Genomic DNA, 16,800 nt, shown 5'->3' with positions numbered 1-16,800 from the left:
TCAAATATGACTTAAAATAAATTACGTAATTATGCAAGAAAATATGCAACTTTGTAGTTTAATGCCTCTGTCTCTTTAAAAACTCCTGCTCTTTATAGTTCTGACAGTGTTTTCCAGTGTTTTTCTCTTGTCTTTCTCTCCAGTACATAATTTTTTGAAGCATTATTGTTTGCAATTTTGAGGACAACTTGGTAACATTTTCTTCTGCTCATGAAGATTTTTACTGAAGCCAAAAGTGTTTTTTAATTTGCATTTTTCAAGGTGAAAATGGTTATGGGAAAACTTTGAACTGATTTTTTTATTCAAGCTTCTCACTTGCCTCATGATTAGCACAGGTTTCTGCTGATTCCACGGCTCTTCATGTTGCTCAGTGAATTATCAATCGACAGCAATGGAAAAAGGCAATCTTTTTTTCTTTGCTAAATCAAACAGTTTGACTTTGATTGATGAATTCTGAGGCATCTTTCTTTGTTGCACAATCAAAAATATTTAATAGCCCTAGTGAAAAAGCCCAACTCCAACACGTTGATACATTCATAAAACCAAGAGTTAATATTAGCAGAAAAATCTGAACAATTGTTTGCAATTGTTTTTGCAGATGGTGTTTGCTTCTGTCCAACTATTTATCATCTATACCTGCTTTTTTCTGCCAAGTTGCATAATCAAACTCTGATGCAAATCATAAAAACAAGGAAGTTGAGCTCATAACTTCTTCGGAGTTGTTTGTGTCATTTTCTTCAGTGGTTCTTGGTGCAGCGCCACCACAGGAGAGGAGGGGAACAGGCTTTTCAACAGGTTTGGTTCTTTCAAACAGTGAAGTGCAGTTATGAAAGTGAAGCTCACCAACTGAAAATGTAACAAATTACACAACTTTGGTCCCGGACTACCGGGTGTGAAAACACCTTAAAACCAACACTCACTGCATGTCAAGGTAGAGAAAAACATCCATAAGTCTTTTTTTTTTTCCTTTTAATATTCATTGACTGCCCTTGTGGAGAGAATAGTAGAAAAATGGGTCTAAATGATGAAATCTTATGTCAGTGCTCGGTGCTGCGGCCCTGATGTTAACCTACCTCTTGCCGGTCCTCAGGAGCTCGGCCCCTCTCCACCAGGAGATGGTGGCCCTGGGGGACGCATTGGGCCGGCACTCTAACACCACCTCTCCCCCTCTATGGATCACTGTGGATTTTTTCACGGGCCGCTGGGTAAAGTCAGGCGGTGAAGCTGAGGAAGAGACCCGTATTGAAGCCATTTGTTTCAGTTTGTAGAGGGACAACGACCGGCCGTCAGCCAAAATGTCAAGTGTGTCACTGGCAATTATAGACCTTTCATTTTACCACCAAATTGGCTGCTTGTTTGAATTGATTATAATTTTTTTTTTTTGGAAGCAAAGGCCAGTCCTCTGTGAAGAGCTTATTTATTCTGCTTTTGTCATTCTATTGTCAACGCTGGTTGGACACAGTGAATGAAACCTACCTACAACCTTGAGCTCAGCGCTGGCATACAGTGATCCATATTCATTCTCTGCCACACACTGATACATCCCTGAGTCTGACAAACGGATCGTAGATATGGTCAGTCTGCCAGCTTCAATGTGAACTCTCTCCTGAAAAAAAACACACCAGGTGTTGCAGCTGTGACACAGTTTTTTCAGCATTACTGACAAGAAAACAGAACCATTTATTTGAAGATCCTATTACTTTCTGCTTTGTGTCTTACCTTTGTTGTCAGCGGTTGACCATTCTTTAACCATCGATACTTAGGTTTAGGTTTACCAATGGCTTTACATTCCCACTGCAGGTTGGCATCAATGGCCATATGTGCATCTTTCAGGATCTGAGTCCACTGAAGATGTTCAACATCTGAGGAGAAAACAGATGAATGAGACAAGACCTGTCACAATAACAAATGTTGCTAACAATGAATTGTCCTATTAGATATTGTAATAAATGATAATGTTGTTTTGAAAATAACATATTGATGGTGGCTGAGAGGGAGCGAAGCAGGATGAATCACAGAAATTACTTTACTGTTGTAGACAGAAAACAAAACGTTGCAAAGAATTATTATGCAATTATTAATATTGGAAGAATTATAAGAAAAGCATGAGAAATTTTCAGTCTGTCACATTTATTCTGCTTCAAAAATGGTTAATTTGTTTAAAATATGAAATATAATATAAAGATGATGCACAATAAAAACCCTTTGTGTAAATATAACATCATAACCAAACAGGCAAATTTTCCACCACAGTCTCTGGGCTGTTGGGCAGGAGCCCAGCAAGAACTAACAGACAGTGATTATAGTAATTAAAATACAATAAGTATATAATAAAAAAACAAATAGAGTTCCAGAGCAAATGTTCACACACACTTGATGATCGATTCAATCATAATCTTGACTTAATGACTGTTGATCTAAAATAACTCTTTAACGTCATGTAGAAAAAATTCTGCTCCTACTAATTAATCTTTCTCTGGAAAACAAAAGCTGTGATAATTATATGGGTCAGTTTCCTCTATATAGTCTGACATTTTTAGGTTTTTATGGATTTGCATCAAACAAGTACAGCATGTGAGCAAGTCTATTTCTAACAATAGTTTATAAGTTGTAGTTCTGCAACTTATGAAATTAACTAATTAGAAATTAGTTACCGGTAATTTAATTAATTGTACTTTGTTTCCTCATTTTAATCCCATTTGAAATCTGTGAGGCTTAATTTTCCACCACCAAATAAAGAGGAATGCACTAAAATATTCTGAATAAACGGCCAAACCTGTTTGGGTGAGGAGACATTTGAGTGTGAGAATAATAGTTCAGTCTGGCAACTGTCCTCACACAGTGGAACTGCGCCTCAGTTTGTGTTATCAATGAAGGTTAAAGGGGAATATTGATTGTGATGCTTTAATGAAAAATTGGAATAGACTCAAATTACTATAGGGAGATCAAAATTCTACAAATACCAGAGATTAGAGATTGGCCACAAACCTCTGATTCATGCTTCTCTTCAAAACAATTTTTTTTAAGACACTGAGCTTGACTTTGATAATTTAAGATTAATTCCAAACTTCCAAGTCCAAAATTGTAACAGCTGCCCTGCAAAAACACTGTCCTGGTCTCTGCCAGCCAGGTAAAAACAAGCCTTGCTTCTTACATGGGGACTAAACACTCAGCTATTGAGAAACGATTGCTGGGATGTTACTGACTTATCCAATCACGAATGTTTAGCCGTGATGAATGTAAGGTACTAGCTTGATAAAACTTACCAGAAATTGCATGCGCTGCAAACAACCCCATGCAGAGTATGACCACTGCATCTTTGTCAGCAGTAAAAGGTCTTCTGCAGTCCTCTTACTCCTACTATAAATGCTCAATATTTGGAAGAGTGGCCAAACTAGACTGAACAACTTTGCTCACTTCCTCTGCTGCCATTGCTGAGACTCCAACCCAACATGGGCAAACCACTAATCTAAAACAGCTCAGAAAGTCAACGTCATCATTCCTGGAGTTGATGGGGAAAAAAAACACGCTAACAACGTATCTGGGAAGCGTTTGTAAATTTCAGCAAAATCTCAGGCTTCAGTTATCCAGTGCGCTTGCATCACACAGAAAGCAGACGTTGGGGAGAAACTTATTTATGACATGGGATCCCCAGATAATGCTTATCCACTGAGAAATAGAGCTTCACTCTATGGCCCCTTTACTAGCGTCTACTGTACAGACTGGCTTTAATGACTTAACAGACACAGAATAGCATCCAATAAAAGGAAAGAATTACAGGAGATATCTTTGACTGATTGCAGACCAGAGCTGCTGGTGCTGCTGGGACCGTTAGCAGAGGTTTTACTGCAGTCACTGGCAGCTCTGCCTCAGGGGTATGCTAGAGTTGGCATATAATGACAGGGCATGAACAAAGAGCTCAACACTCTGTGTAAAGCAGAACTTAAAGTTTAAATGCAAGTACTTTATACTTTATGAGAGAAATTCCAGTTTATGAGCATTAAAGTTTATGGGGAGAGATTGTTTAATTTTAGATATGCAAGTAGAAATCAATATGAGATCAAATTAAATACAAATGAGATACCACTATTCAACAGATGTCTATGATCAATAAAAAGTATGATAAAAAAATTACACCTATTTAATCCTACCCTAGGTAATGATTTTGCAGTAGTGCACATCACTACAACAAATTATAAAAACTGTTTAATTCCCTTATTAATTCTTGTATCATCGTTTTATTTTGAAATGTATCAAGTTTCTCCAACATATTGGATGTGTATTGATGATTTTGAGGATGACACTTGACAAAATGTTCCTAAATTCTTGCTTGTGTGATGTTTTTATGATTTCTTACTTTTGCATTTTTATGATGTAAAGCCCTTTGAACTGCTTTGCTGCCGAAATGGGCTGTGCAGATAAACTTAACCGATAGAAAAATGCTATTGGTTAAGAATTTTGTGAGTTAAAGAAGACGGTCCTCAAAATACATCCAGTTATTTTGTGTGGGGATTTTAAATAGAGATGAAAAGAAAGCTGGAATGTGACAAACAAAATGTGAAAAACTTCCATCTTTCTTACTCTGGAATATCAGCTGCCCTCGGGCAACATTCTTCCCTCTGCTGTTCTCAGCAACACACTCGAACACACCGGCATCCTCTGGGCGAAAATATGGAATTTCCAGATCTCCGGTGGAGTGGTTGATCTTAATCTTCCCAGGGAGTGGGTTTCCATCGGCTCTCCTCCAGGAGATGGATGGCACGGGGCTGCCGAGGTGAAAACACACACACACACACACACACACACACACACACGCACACACTCACATGTAAGGTCACGCTGACCCCAAAAGCTGAAGTCACAGCGTATGTTTGCTTTCTGCTCTTTCAAGCCTGTCTCCTGTGGTGTGTGTGTGTGTGTGTGTGTGTGTGAGACTCTTACTTTCCTAGGGCGAAGCATTCCAGCTTCACTGACGATCCTTTGGAAACGTAAAGGGTGTCAGGAAACTGAACCTCGATCTTGGGCTCGTATTCCCCCATCACCACTACCAGAGGGACAGAAGGACATCAGTCAGAACACGATACGTCCCTGAAGTTCTTACAGAAGTTTGAAGAGTCCTTTAACTTTTTCACATTTTGCAATGTTAAAACCTTAAAGACAAATATTTGTGTTTGCTGACTTGCGAGAAAGACAAACATGAAGTAGGACTTCCTTGTGTAGAGCTGCTCATTACGCTTTACTTAGACTGTAGAATGTTTGACCAGAATTTATGAGAACACAAAAATTAAACAAAAAAAGAACAACAAAATAGGAAATCAAGTGAGCAACAGAGTCAGTTGTGGCTCCAGAGCTCTAGCAGATGAGAAGTAATATGGCTGAGGCTATAAGAGCAGGACCTTCATTTTTATTCCATTAAAATAAAAATATCAAGGTAAAAAATAAAACCAACTCAAGAAGCTGATTTGGTCTCTTAAGTACAGTGGCCATAACAGGGGCCAAGCTCAGTTCTACAGGGAACCGGCCCCTTATAAACCTCCTTATACAACCATCCATCTGCTTTCTGTGTCTCCTTTATGATTTGTGGGAACATTTTTGCTACTTTCTATCAACAAAATGAAAAAATTCTTCAGTTATCCAGAAATATGTGGAGACAGAGTGTGTCCCGCACACATAACCCCGCCACCCTCCGAGACGTTTCGGATGTGTTAACACCCCGCTAAAAGCTGAAGAGAAAAATAGCATCACGTTCCAGACAAACCATTTATCTCCTCCGCGCGTCGGTTCAGCAGGCTGAGTAACCGGATGGCGCAGCGTCGGCGCTTACCGTCACCCCGCACCACCACCGGGGTCGGAGAGCTGAACACCGTGGCGTTGGTCATCATGTTTCTCACTACACACGTGTAGTTCCCGGCGTCCGAGGCTTCCACTTTGGCAACGTACAAGTTGCCCGTCCGCTGGGAGATGAAACGGCGGGCGTCCTGCTGGAGGAAGCTGCGGTTGCCATTGAAAACCCAGGAATACTTGATCTCTGTAGAAAACAAGAAGAAGACTGAAAGTGACGAAGAGAGCAATCAAACAAACAAAAACAAATCTTGCACACACAATTTGGGTTTTCTCAGCTTTGCTTGAATTTCACTGGTAAATTTTTCATTGGGAAACAGAAAGAAAAGTTGTGAACGACTTCAATCTTCTGCTTCAGAACTGAGATCTGCATGTAGTTTTAGCAATGGCAGTGGAGGAATTGAAGGAAGCTGCACAGCCCGTGTTAGTTATACTTCCAAATACTCAATAAAATTTAACAAACGTTAGCAAGTGGGTAACATTTAAAACTTCAGAGTTTACGTCTCCAGGAAGCCATCGTTTCTCAACAGCCAAGACGCCAAACTCTGGACCAAGTGAAGAGAACCAGCAGCTTGGTAAAAACCATGGCAGAGCAGCATGACGATGTCTACTGAGTCCTATAAAATATCTGCTATTCCAACTGTGAGCAGCCAAAGAGGTGGATTTATATTCTCAGACACCGTTAAGCTTGTTTAGGTAAAGATAATACCCACAGGTTTTTAATAACTGAAGAGGAGATTATATATGTCAGACTAGATATTGAAGGGCATAAAAAGTCATTCATAAAATAACACAGAAAGAGCAAAATACAATATATTGGAGCTGTGACAATAAATGACAGGATTAATAGCACCAGAACACTTTGCTGTTGGTGGTAGTAGCAAATATTTGAAGGAAGCCGCACAGCAAAACCGTAAATAAAGTGGAACATGAGGCCTCTTTCAAAAATAGTCATAATCAGAATGGAAATTATTGAGTTCATTTTAAATGATTGTGTGATTAACTGATTAATTTCTTTTTGCAATTAATCAGCCTAATACTCTAACTCTAGCATATTAGACATGCCTTAGTGGTTCTAGCCAAATGTGGAATATTTCCCCAAATCATCATCTGAAAAATCTGACAGGTTCCAGACAGAGGTTCTGTGTAAATGTAGTCTAAAATCAGAAGTCAGATTCCCTATATCAGAGATATTTTTATGATTAAAAAAAAAAAAAATACTGTAAAGAATGCAATCCTTTCTGATAGAAAATCTAAAATTATTTTAATTCAACTATAATGTTGGGACAAAATATTTAAAGTTTAGTGAATTCTTTCCCACTTTTATTCCAAACATCACACGTCGAAATGAAGAAAGGAAAGAAGGGGTGAGCACATTAGAATCGAGGTGTGCAGTCAAATACTTCAACAGTGAAGAGGAGGAAGGGAGTTTAAGTCTGCAGGGAGTGTCGGAGGTATTTAGCCATTTCTGCAGCCCTGCTTTATCACACCATAGCATTCTGCTCTCAGTCTGTCTCACTTGGCAGCTGCTAAAAAGTTCCATTCGTTTCCTTGAGGGGAAAAAAACTGTGATTCGAAATCATTACAAGGAAAGTCGGGGCATGAACTGCCAGACCTTTCATGATTAGGGACTATCAGAACCCGGCTCTGTTTAAGAGCCGCAGTCCCACAGCAACAGAGGACTTCCAGGCACATAATCCCACATCCTCCGACAGAGTTCAGCTCTCAGCGCCGCTCCTTTAAGGCCACTTAGGTATTGATTGTTCAGATAAGCTTCACATGAATCCTCCTTTAATAAGGCACATTGTAGATTTCCTTGAGAATCGCTGCGCCGAGCGTCGAGGCAGCTGTGATGTCACCAAAAACGATGCGGCAACACATTCCGGTGCTGAAACACCTCAAGCTAGCATTATCACCCAGTGAAAATCCCATCAAGTGTGTGACTATGATCCTTTTAAGGGTGAAAACTAAAGAGGTTGGGGTATTCAAAGGGCGAAGGGGTAGCAGGAAGGAATCAGAAGGTAAAAAAACCTGCTAATGTGTGGAATTTCACACGGCCGCAGGACTGGCTTGGAAACAGAGAGCGGATAATTCAATTCCCTTTTTAAATACTAAGCATATTATTGCCTAAAATAAAATAACATAACATTCATAAAGTAAATCTGAACCAGGTGAAGCTAAAACTAATGCCACTTCAGAAGAATTTTGTCTAAAACATATTTGCAGACAAAGATGTCATCTTAAATGCAAAATCTATCATTTTTGTACAGTTTTGGATGAATTACTGCTTTGAATGGGTTTGCTTTTTATCAGCAAATTGCCTTTATTTGAGTGTATACTCCAGTTAACAATGAATCAATCACTACAGTAGTTGACAACTATTTCAAGAATCGATTAATTGCAGTTAATCAATTATTTATTAATTGTAATTATCTTAATTAATTATTAACTATCCCGTGATTATTTTAAAAATTGATTAATCGTTTCCTCTGCTATATCATCTCTAATCTGCTACATGAATGCCATGACAGTTTTTGTGGGGAAAATGTTTACTGTAATCCTGGATGAAATGGTTTTTTAATGGTTCAAAACCTCAAAAAAGAAAAAAAAACGAAAGGAAAGAGAGCGGGAGAGAAGGTTGCTGAGGAGGCGTGAAATTGTGCCGCCGGGCTCCGAATAGCTGCGGGAGCGCCGACCCCTTTGAGGGCCCGCTAATCAGCAGCACCAGACGCATGAGCCGACACACAGCTGAGCCACTGGGGTGAATGCTTCCGCCACCAGACGCTGGTATTACCCAGCAGATAACCTGCTCAAAAAACCCACAACATACATGACAGCTGGATGAGGCGGAGCAGCAGAGGCTTTCTAGATGACAGGACGTCCACAGATCATATGGGCGGGAAAAGAGAGTTTGAGGATAAGAAGTGGAAGGCTGTGAACTACAGATGTAGGAAGGCAGAGGGGTCTGGGAAAGGCGCAGCAGCAGGTTAGAGACCACCAGAACTCTGGCAGCGCCAAACGGCAGTGGGTCGGGTTCCAAAAAAAAAAAAAAAACAAAGAATCCCGACATTATTGCTGGAGGACAATAAGCAGCAGACTGAGAAACACTAAAGCAAGCAGCAGAGCAGCAGTGTGAAGCTGGAAGACAATTGAGGAGAGTAACAGTCGGGAGTTCAGTACCTCCGTAATGGGGCGGCGGGCCACAGAGGAGAACCACAGCTTGACCCTCTCTCACCGTCACCGTGTTCCGCGGCTTCTGGCTGAAGTTCTGCAGAACTGTTGGGGATGAAAAAAGAAAAAAACATCATCAGGTTATTTCCAAAACACACCTCAGCATACAGTGTCTGCAAAAATATTCAAGCCTGCTCATATTATGCACATCAATAAGTCACTGCCAGTAGTTGATACAAAGTCGAGTGAAGCGGACAGAAAATGATACATGGTGTTGAAATTGTTTTGCTCATAAAAATATGGAAAGCACATATTCACATTCAGAAGTCACCCACATAATTACTAGTACATCTCCATGTGGTGATGTTTCTAAAGTTACACAGTCAGAAACCTGGAGCAATAATTTAAGTTATTCAGCCTGTCAGAGGGGAAAAAAGGAGTCAGATTTTTACTATGGTCATTTATAAATGTCAGTTTCACACTAAATATTTAGCCATCAAGCACAATTTTAAGTTAAGCTGAACATTTACTTCACAAACTAAATATTTAGTTAGAAAGCTAAGTATTTAGCCAAATATTTAGCTTCAGGCTAAATATGAAGTGCCAGACAAAAAAAAAATTGGGTTATTTTTTTAGTCTGGGATTTGAATTTGATTTTGACTCAATGCGACCTGACATTGATCTTTTCACGACAGTCGGAACAACACAGATCAGATTCCTGTGATTCTGATCAATATTCCAATATTTAGTTTGGTAACTCAATTTAGCTCATTAACTAAATTCTTATCTTCCTAACAGATATATTTAGCTTTCAAACCAAATATTTAGTTTGAAGTTACATATTTAGAACCAAATATTTAGCTAACTAAATGACCAAAATTATTGCTGTTAATGTTTGACAGTGTAACTGGAACTGCTCTGGGGCTTTAAGAGTTTGTCAGAAAACGTTTGTGAACAAACTAATGGAGCATGTTCCATGCTGTGTTTCTACAGCAGACAGGTCAGGGAGAAAGCTGTGGATCACTACCAACTCTCACTCGCCTTCAGCAGATACAGGGAAGAAATTCAGAAATGGTAGGATGACAGCGTCCACCTTACAGGAAAACACTAACACCAGTTTGAAGGAGATCGGGCCAAGGACGCTGCAGTCAGGATCCCACCTTTAATTAAACACCGCTTCTGCAGCACCACAGTATAAATAGCAGGAAGACATATCAATCCTAAAAAATACCAACTGGTCTCTGGGGAGGTCACGCAAATATCAGCGTGGGTGAAATCAGAGCTCAGCTAATTAAAACTCCTCCTGAAATGAAGGCAAGTCCTTCCATCTACTATTACACAACTGTGAGGAAGTAAAAAATGAGTTTATTCCCCATTTAGAGGAGAAATCTATGGTGATTCAACAAAGATTTGGATCAACAAAGCAGCAAAAATCTTAGTTTAACTGTTTATCTTATTTATTTGTTTGCTTTTTCCATGTATTGTTGATTTGACTGGGCCTTTGGATGCAGGTTTATCCGTCAATAGAATAAAAAAGGAGAAAAGAATTCAACTGTTTTTAAAATCTAAACAGTTATCCGATTACTGAACTACAGCCACTTTCATATTTGTGTTTGAATTTAAAACTCACATTATTCTAATTAGTTTATCCCTTGTACACTGAAAAAAATGTTTCTTTATGCTTACAAGAATTTGAGTTTTGCTCAGGCTCATGCTGTGATTGCAGCTAGAGGTGAATCTTCAACATACTGCCTCAAACGGGTGAATATTTATGCAATCACTTATTTCAAGTTATTAATTTTTACTTCATTGTCATTTTGACATTAAAAGGTGCCTTTTTGTACATTATTTTGTCAAAAAAAAAAAAAATTGTGATTGATTTGTAAAAGCGATGAGTGTAAAGCATCTAGTGGGGTGAACTATATAATATGTCAAAATTATAAAAGCACTAAAGTCACAATCTGCATTAGAAAAACCTTCAGCTACAACAGTATTTTATCCTCAGAGGATATATAGATATAAATATATATAGAGTCATTTTGATGCTGAATGTTATCTGATGTTGACGTGAGATAAAAAGTGAAGGATCACAAACGTCATTATTGTCCTTCCTTCAAGAAACAATAAGCAGCAGTGGCAAATTTCCTGGGAGTCAAGATAAGAGTTTATTAGATTTTTCCTTTCTGATAGAGGATAAAGAATCAAACGTGAACTTCCAGCTTCTGTTCCAGATGGATCCATTTCACAAACAGACTGCTGGAAACACACCAGGATCGACATTATTAAATGAGACTTTTGCTTTACAGGAAACTGCCAAACAAAGTATTTCCTGTAACGCCAAAAGCAGTCAGTAAATAACATGGGTTTGTCTTTACAATCACTTATTGATCCACACAGAACTAGTTGTATCTCTGTTTACTCTGTGTGACGGTTCTAGCACAGCAACAGAACCACAGCAACAGAACCCCAGCAGTAATGAACAGGAAGGAAAATACTTCTAGATGAGAATAATAATTGTGGTAACAAACTAGCCAGAGCTGATCACATAAAATCCAGTCTATCCATATTTATTACATTTTCTGATTTTGAAGAGACAAAATACATAAGAAAATGAATCATGAAGTATCTGTAAATAAAATTGTCCTTTGAAAAATGACTTTTGGTAGAACAAGACAAGACAAAACTGAAAAATGCTTAGTCATGCAAATTAAAGAGCTGGTTCGAATTTATCACGCTAAGCTTATTATTTTATTATAAAATGGTGCATCTCAGCTTTTGGCATGTTAGTCTATCATTGGAGGTGTTTGTGCTCCTGGACACCTATGCTGAGCATTTTCTATTTATTTATATATATTTTTTGTATTTTTGAGATAATTCTTACCAATACACTCATCACATTGATAACCACCTGAAAAACAAGTAAAAAAAAAAAGAAAGAAAAGAAAATTGGTTCAGAAAAGATACTCACATGCAAACTGGACCTTTGCCTCCCTGCTGACGATGGTTCCAAACGCGTTGGTGGCGATGCACTGATAGACGCCTCCGTGATTGATAAAATGAGGATTATTGATCAGCAGGTTCCCTTCAACAAGGCTGTAGCTCTGGTCCGAGCCGGAGTCTATGTCCCTCCCATCCACTTTCCACCTATGAAATCAGATGTGCCGCCGGTACATCATTGGTTTTCACGTTAGAAAACTGATGATCAGCTTTTATCATGAATATGAATGGGGCCTGCTAGTTGTATCAAGATATATCCAGATTTTTAAAAGGTTTCAAAACTACTAACAGAATTTAGAAAGATATGGCAGAGTATTTAGTTATTTTGTTCATGTTTTCTGCTGCAAAAAACATCTGTGTGGAAACTAATACAGTTTTATATTAATTATTAATGAAGTGTAGTTTTTAGGATGAGTTGGTAAGCAATAGGCAACTTGTCTATTAAAGGGGAAGCATTATGTGTTTTCCATGCTATAGTATAATCAAGCTACTATAAAAATGCTGCACACTGTGTGAACAATTGTTAGACAAGTTTTAGTTTCAATCATATCATCATTTGTATGCATATTTTCCAACTCCAAGTTGTATGAACTTGGATGCTTATTGAATATAAACATATCTGCTGGTGTGGGAGGGTGGGGCCTAAGAGATCAACATCCTGTATCAAGGTGTGTAGAATTATTCGGCAGCTTCTTTTCCTCAGGCAAAAGTGGCCAAAAAAGATTTAAGGGACCCTGAAAAGTCTTTCAGAGGAATACAGCACTTGAAAATTGCTAAGATATTGGGGTGTGATCACAGAACCATCAAATGTTTTGCTGCAAATAGTCAACAGGGTCGCAAGAAACATGTTGAGACAAAAAGACATAAATTAACTGCCAAAGATTGGAGAAGAATCAAATGTGAAGCTGCCAGGAACCCTGTGGTTGCTGCAGCACAAAAAGTTGATCAACAGCAGATCAACAACTGACAGACTCCAGCAATGGAAGATTTATAAATGTTAATGAAAAGAAGGGTGGATATATTGGTCACTGATTTATTTTTTAAATGTCAGATATGTCTACTTGTCAATATTGAGTTCTGTTTATTATTCTCACTTGAATGGACAACAATAAACAAGTGAGATGAGAAGGTTTTCAGTTTTAATTCAGTTGCACAATAATTCTGCTCACTAATAGTTGCACAATAATCATGCAGACATAGATATTGTCCTAAGAAAGTCAAAATCTCACTTTTACTTTCTCAAATATTCAGGTTTGAGAGGTTATCCCTTTAACAGTGTTTTTACCAGCGTTGAACTGAGAAGTAGCTCCTATAATGAGCTCAGCAGATGCTCAGTTAGATCAGGTGTTTGCTAACTGCAGTTGGCTAGTCTGAAGGAACTGAGTGGAGGAGATGCAGGTAGGTTTTTGATGACAGTATAACATAATGTAAAGCAAAAATAAATAAATTAAACAAAATTTGACTTTACATAATACTGTCCCTTTAAGTACTTGACTGCAGGTCTCATTGAGCAGTTAACCTGACTAATTAACTAACATCAGCTACAAACAAAAGTTTAGATTCTGTAAAACTTATCTACTTTAAAGCTGCTACTAAATTATGCAGACCTTTATTGTTGTAGAAATACAATCAGAGATTTCAAGGCACAAATGGTGAATCCTGTCCTGATGGAGTTCAGCACTGATGTTTACATTCTTAATTCTAATATACATGGATTATTCAGTACATGAGCACTTCAAAATCTGATTCATTTTCTAATATTTAGAGCCAAGTAATGCATTTTGAATGCACACTTGGCAGACAGGGATGCACCCATAGGAAAAAATGTCAACATCTGGATTATTATTGCTCTTCGCTCTGATAACAGATATTCAAATTTACTATATACACACATTGTATATTTCCCACAAACAGCAAGATGGAAATATCATTTATTAAAATTTCACTTGGACTGATGCTGACATGTTTAAAAATGACCATTGTGAACAAATATGGATGTTTATGCTTATCTTCTGCATTTCTAATGGAAACCTATGAAGTGTGACAGCTTCTTATGTCTATACTTCAAAATGTCAGTAGAAACAGCAGCAATAGAAATAATTGTTGCCTTTTTGACACAAAAATAAGCACGTCATAATTCAAAATCTGTATGTAAAAATTTTGTGTTAATGCTGGAAAATCATTAGATGACAGTCATCTAATGATGAGTTAGAAACCGTTCTTTAAAATAGGCCATAAATATCCGAAAACACATATAGTAGTAGTAAAATGAAAAGTTTTTCTTCTTTTTCTATTGAAACACTACGTTTCATTGTGAAAGCCACATTAACCTGCAGCTAAAACAAAGTACGTACCTGTAGTGTGGAGGTGGGTTACCCTTCGCTTTGCAGTTAATGAACACCAGCTTGTCGCCGGAGCTCATGGGGAAAATACTGTCACTGGGCTCCTGGGTAAAGACAGGACCGTGGCGGGCGTTCTCTGCGTCATAAATAAAAAAGAATAAATAAAACATTAGCTGTACCATGAAGTGGAACAAGTGACACCATATTAATGCAAAGAGGAATCACTCAGCACTCTGGAAGCTCTATGTAAATTCCACACCTATTATAATTAGCTGCCCAGGTGGCTCTCTGAGTACATAGTGCATTTAATAAACCATCATGTCACGATGCAGATGTCACGATGCAGATGTCACATTGCGATGAGAGAGCAATTAACAAATGATAACCCTGCATCACATTGGTCTCTGGGCCCATTCTGCACAGTCTGCAGCTGATGGAGCCTACTTATTATGCTCCATTTGTGCTCAGAATGTTTTATACCAATAAACTCTCTAATAATGTGAATGCTTATGTTGAGTAGACTCTGTGCTGTCGTGAGTCAGAGTCCATTATTTTAAAGCAAAGATAAAAATGAAGAAAATTTAAAGTTTAAACAGTTTTTTTAAGGGGAAAAAAACTATATAGTTTTACTGAAAATTAACTTCTAAAACAATACCTCCAGCAAAATAAGCATATTAATTGGACTCTAAGATGTTAATTTTGATTAATTAATGAAAAAAGTTTAGTTGCATTAAACATTTTTATGCAATTCTTTTTTTTTATTTTTATTTTTTACCCATACCAGGTTTTCCGGCGGGATCTTTGTATTTGCGTGTTTCTGAAACTCTTGTAAATCTGACACAAGTGACGTCCACAAATGACAGCAATAGACAAATAGACAAAGCTGCATCTCTTCACCCACCAGGAATTTATTTTTGTTTAAAAAAAAACTATCCAACTGGATGCTGGAAAAGAGTATTTCTGAGTCTATGTTGTGTTAAAAGGAGGTAGCCAATCAGTGAAGCTATGTCTATTTATACAATCATTTAGCAGCAAAAAGGGTTTTTGAATAAAAAATGTTGCTTTGTTAATGAGTGGTTTTTGATTAAGATGTAATTGATTGTGATTAATTCATTACAGATGCTGTAATGAACTTCATTAACAATTTTAATCAACTTGGCCATTTATAGGTTGGCCATGAAAGCAATACAATTGTTGACTGATATCTTCCACATCCTAATTTCAATTCCAGGATTTTAGATTGCATGTTGTAATAGGAATGGTCTTCTCTTTCTAAAATTCTAATTCCCCTAATGTTTCTAAAAAAAACCCCACATTGTTTATTTTCCCACAGTGAGTGCCAGAGAAGCGACTCTTGTCTGAGAATCTGTAAATTGTCAGAACACCATTTCCAGACCCCCTGAAACCCATTATTAAACATTCCATTCACAAGTGGACAACATTCTCAGACTGTCACATTTCTTCCTCACAGTGGTCATCAGCGCAAATTGACCTCAAGGTCAGAACATGAATTTCTATAAGTGACAAAAACCCAAGAGATCCATCTCTGCATTTACAGGCCTCAGTTAGCATGTTGAATTTTAAAGTTCATGACAGTTTCGTTTAAATAAAAGAATAAACAAGTATGGCTTTCTTGGAGGAGTTGTCTAGAGAAAGACTTACTGGAAATGTATAGCAGCAAAATTTGCAAAGTTATATCTAAGTGACTTTCCACAGTTCTTTGGACAGATGAGTCTAAACTGACCTAAAATAAATCTGTTTGGGGATACTCTACAGAACAAAAGGGTTGGTAAAGTGTAGATCATGACCAGACTGCCCCACTGGGTGCTGGCAGGATGTGAGGACACATGGCTGTGTCTCCAACAGGGTGGTCTGCAGGACGGGAGTCCTGCAGGAATCTGTACCGACACATTTCCTTTTTCACTCTCTAAATTGCAGACTTCTCTTCCAACTCCCACACTGCTATCTTCAGATGTTCTGTTATGACTCTGACATAGTCGACCTCATTACAGTTGGAGATGATTCAGAGTACAGATAGTTGACTCCAGACTTTGTGGACTGGTGCCATCAGAACTACCTCTTGATAAACACAACTAAAACTGCACTGCTTTCCTTTTACTTCTATCATAAATTTGCCCTCACTGCGCAGTCTCTTTTCTTTTTCTCCATTTTTAGATTTCTGTCAGTGTGAAATTGCATGCAGTGGCTGCTGGTACTTTGGTTCTGGTACTGCTGGTTCGTAGCAGCAGCAGATTAAAAGTACTAATATTCTTTGTCGTGAAACTCTGTATAGGAGTCAGGTGTCATTAATACAACTTTCGATTTTACAGATGTTACCAAGAGCCCAGCTATTGCAAATAAGATATGAAGGCAAAAAAAAAAACTGTGTTTGAAGATTTAATAACTCACAGAGGATAGAAAAAAAAAAAAACAATAGTTGTGAGGGACA

General features: G+C 38.0%; 1 protein-coding gene across 2 annotated transcripts in view; it reads right to left on the bottom strand.

The window, feature by feature from the left end:
• Nucleotides 1-16,800, bottom strand: part of LOC122834134 (contactin-4) — a 127,692-nt gene that overhangs the window by 39,070 nt on the left and 71,822 nt on the right. For both annotated transcript variants that reach the window (XM_044122283.1, XM_044122284.1), the window contains 9 exons: nt 14,364-14,487; nt 11,981-12,156; nt 9,022-9,117; nt 5,825-6,028; nt 4,942-5,044; nt 4,582-4,766; nt 1,720-1,862; nt 1,477-1,606; nt 1,074-1,224 (listed from right to left, as the gene is read on the bottom strand). In XM_044122283.1, the coding sequence (XP_043978218.1) occupies nt 1,074-1,224; nt 1,477-1,606; nt 1,720-1,862; nt 4,582-4,766; nt 4,942-5,044; nt 5,825-6,028; nt 9,022-9,117; nt 11,981-12,156; nt 14,364-14,487 (1,312 nt within the window). The remainder of the gene's footprint in view (nt 1-1,073; nt 1,225-1,476; nt 1,607-1,719; nt 1,863-4,581; nt 4,767-4,941; nt 5,045-5,824; nt 6,029-9,021; nt 9,118-11,980; nt 12,157-14,363; nt 14,488-16,800) is intronic.

The sequence above is a fragment of the Gambusia affinis genome, linkage group LG07, assembly GCF_019740435.1.
Source record: "Gambusia affinis linkage group LG07, SWU_Gaff_1.0, whole genome shotgun sequence".
NCBI lineage: Eukaryota > Metazoa > Chordata > Actinopteri > Cyprinodontiformes > Poeciliidae > Gambusia > Gambusia affinis.
The sequence above is the reverse complement of the archived record's forward strand: the minus strand, read 5'-3'. Positions and strand labels throughout refer to the sequence as shown.